The sequence below is a fragment of the Galeopterus variegatus genome, unplaced genomic scaffold, assembly GCF_000696425.1.
Source record: "Galeopterus variegatus unplaced genomic scaffold, G_variegatus-3.0.2 Scaffold6377, whole genome shotgun sequence".
NCBI lineage: Eukaryota > Metazoa > Chordata > Mammalia > Dermoptera > Cynocephalidae > Galeopterus > Galeopterus variegatus.
Genome location: NW_007732488.1, coordinates 27435 through 30239, shown reverse-complemented (window position 1 = coordinate 30239; position 2805 = coordinate 27435). Strand labels below are relative to the sequence as shown.

Genomic DNA, 2805 nt, shown 5'->3' with positions numbered 1-2805 from the left:
GTGAGACAGGAGGGTGGGGGATTCCGTCCTGGGTTGACCAGTTGCTTTTTTTTTTTCAGGCCCCCACATGCGCAGCCCTCCCTCCCTGGGTACTTCTTGTCTCCTGAGAGTGGCCCCCCCACACACCTCAGCTCTTTTCTCCTTTATTTTTATTTTTTGGCGGCTGTCTGGTAAGGGGATCTGAACCCGTGACCTCAGTGTTACAAGGCTGCGCTCTAACCATCCGAGCTAACCAGCCAGCCTGTTCCTCTCCAGACTAATGTGCTGAGTTCCTTCCATTGCTTTTAATGACATCGCAGTTCTTGATCCCCTCACTGTTCTGGCTGACTCAGTTGTTATTCTCTGGTAGGTCCTATTAAAGGACCCTGAGCAGGTTATTTATTTATTTATTTATTTATTAAATTGAAAAATAATTGATGATACATACTTGTGAGGTACAGAATTGAATATCAATGTCTGTGTACAATGTGTGATGATCAAATCAGGATAATTAGCACGTTCATCACTACAAAACCTAATCATTCCTTGTGTCCATTAACCAATTTCTCACTAACCCTCCTCCCACTCCCCTTTTCCCAGCTGAAGTAACCACAGTTCTGTTCTCTCCTTCTCAAAGTCGGCAGCAGCATGGATGAGCTTGGAGAAAATTATGTTAAGTGAAACAAGCCAGGCATAGAAAGAGAAATACCACATGTCCTCACTCATAAGTGGGGCGGGGGAGAGAGAGAGAGAGAGGAGGGAAGGACAATCACAATAATGCGCTGAGCAGGTTATTTATCTGTTGAGTGAATGATCACTCCTAGGAAAGCAGGCTTATCTGACCCTGACTCCTTTATAGTGTGTTGGCTCTGGCACACTTATTTATTGAGCGAGGTTATTTATCTGTTGAGTGAATGATCACTCCTAGGAAAGCAGGCTTATCTGACCCTGACTTCTTTATAGTGTGTTGGCTCTGGCACACTTATTTATTGAGCGTCTTTTATGTGCTAGATACTAGGAAAACAGAATTGCAAAAACAGGAACCTTCTCCCCACAAGAAGCCATCTAGCAGGGAGATGGTCTTGTCACCAGCTATTTGATTCAGAGTGAGATGTTCAAGGCTAAAAGTTGTACCAGGTACCGGAGGGAAAGAGTCAGATAGCACCTGGCACATGGGAAGAGCTCAGTGATCACGGTGCTGAAGGAACAAACTCTGCAGGGAATCAGGGTGCAGCCGGAGAAGTCTCCTAGAGAAGGTGGTATCTGAGCAGAGATTTGCTTCTAATCTACAGTAAAGTGAGAAACCACCCATACTTGTAAATTAGAATCAATAGAGCTGTGCCTGAGAATCCTGGGGGTTAGTTTTGGAGTTTTGCAATGCTTATCTCAGATTCTTTGTGGTATTTTCTGCTGCCTTCTAGATTCAAGGGTATGTTCCACAAGACTGAAGTTGCCAGCAGATACCCTTTAATGAGATGGAAGCATTTCTACAACTAGATTACAAATGCACAGGATGAATCAAGCTGGGGTGAGTGTCACCCCAAATCCTAACATGTCAGTACTCCAGAGGCCCCCAGAAACGGGGAGACTGCAAATACCAGGGCTTCTGCTCACACTGTCATTTGGCTTTTAGACTTTCTCTCACTCCTTACATTGATGTTCCCTTTTCTTTTATGTGCAGTGACTCAAGCATCACAAAGTGCAGCACTGAGTCTTGGTAAAAAAGGTACAGCAATCATGTTGCATGGGTGAGCACAGGGCTCTGCAGGTATTTGGAAGAGCAAGTTGACGAATCACTGAATTTGTATTGCATGTAATAATTTTTCTATCCACTCACCTTATATTTCTCAAGTAGTGGATGGCGTTCTCTAGTAATCAACATATCATCTCCATGCTCTAGAATAAAATGAATTGGGCAGCCAGTCCTGGAGAGAAAAAAAATAGAATCACACATTTAAGAGGTTTGGGTTTTTGAGTTCAGGTTTGTAGAATGTTCCAGGAACCATTGTCACCCCCTTGACTATACAAGTAAGAGAGAAAGAGTAGAACCACTCCCAGGAAAGAGTAGCAAGGTATGAATCCCTTGCTTTGTAATAAATGAGGCAACTAGGAAGCTAGCTATGTGTTTCAGAGGTTCTTTTCCTGTTGATCTTTCTTAGGAGTCATAATATAGCATTTTTTGGTCATTGTTTTTGTACCTAACTCTCAGTGTTTAGGAGTGGTCAGTAGCTATTCATTGGATTTCCTCTAATTTGGGAATGTTAAAACCCTCTGAAGCTTGAAGTTTCTGTGATTCCCTTATTGTTACTTTTAGTGGCCAGATTTTTCATTTATATTAATGGTGTCAATGATCAACTATTCTGCAAGTTCAGTTTTAAGTCTTAATTTCTCACATTTTTCATCCAAATACCAATTCATGTTCAAATCCCACCATTTATTTCTTCTGTCACATTTCTAGGATCCAATTTTTCTCTTTCAACAGCCATCCCCTCACTTGAGCCTTACTTTCCTTACATCTGGACTACTGTAGTTGTTGGAATTCCACAGTCTTCTCTGGCTATTCCCATCTTCAATCCACCCATTACAGCAGAAGCCACCTTCTAAGAAAACATCACTTTGATTGTGACTCCCCTACACAGATTTGTGATGGCTTCCCTTCAGCATACTGAGAATCCCCCTTCTCTTCTTTTAATATTTCACTTAAGATTACCTCCTTTAGGAAGCTCTTATGACCACAGTCTCCCTAAATTTGGTTGGGACTACTAAAATAAAACATGCAATTGTGTTCTTTTCTGGAACATGGTGTGTGTGTGTGTGTGTGTGTGT

General features: G+C 42.1%; 1 protein-coding gene across 1 annotated transcript in view; it reads right to left on the bottom strand.

Moving 5' to 3' along the window:
* The window catches only part of LOC103606209 (aldehyde oxidase 3-like), a gene marked incomplete at its 5' end in the record, with an annotated part of 54049 nt that overhangs the window by 24093 nt on the left and 27151 nt on the right, over positions 1–2805 (bottom strand). The window contains 1 exon segment of the mRNA XM_008590803.1: positions 1817–1904. Coding sequence (XP_008589025.1) covers positions 1817–1904 — 88 coding nt within the window.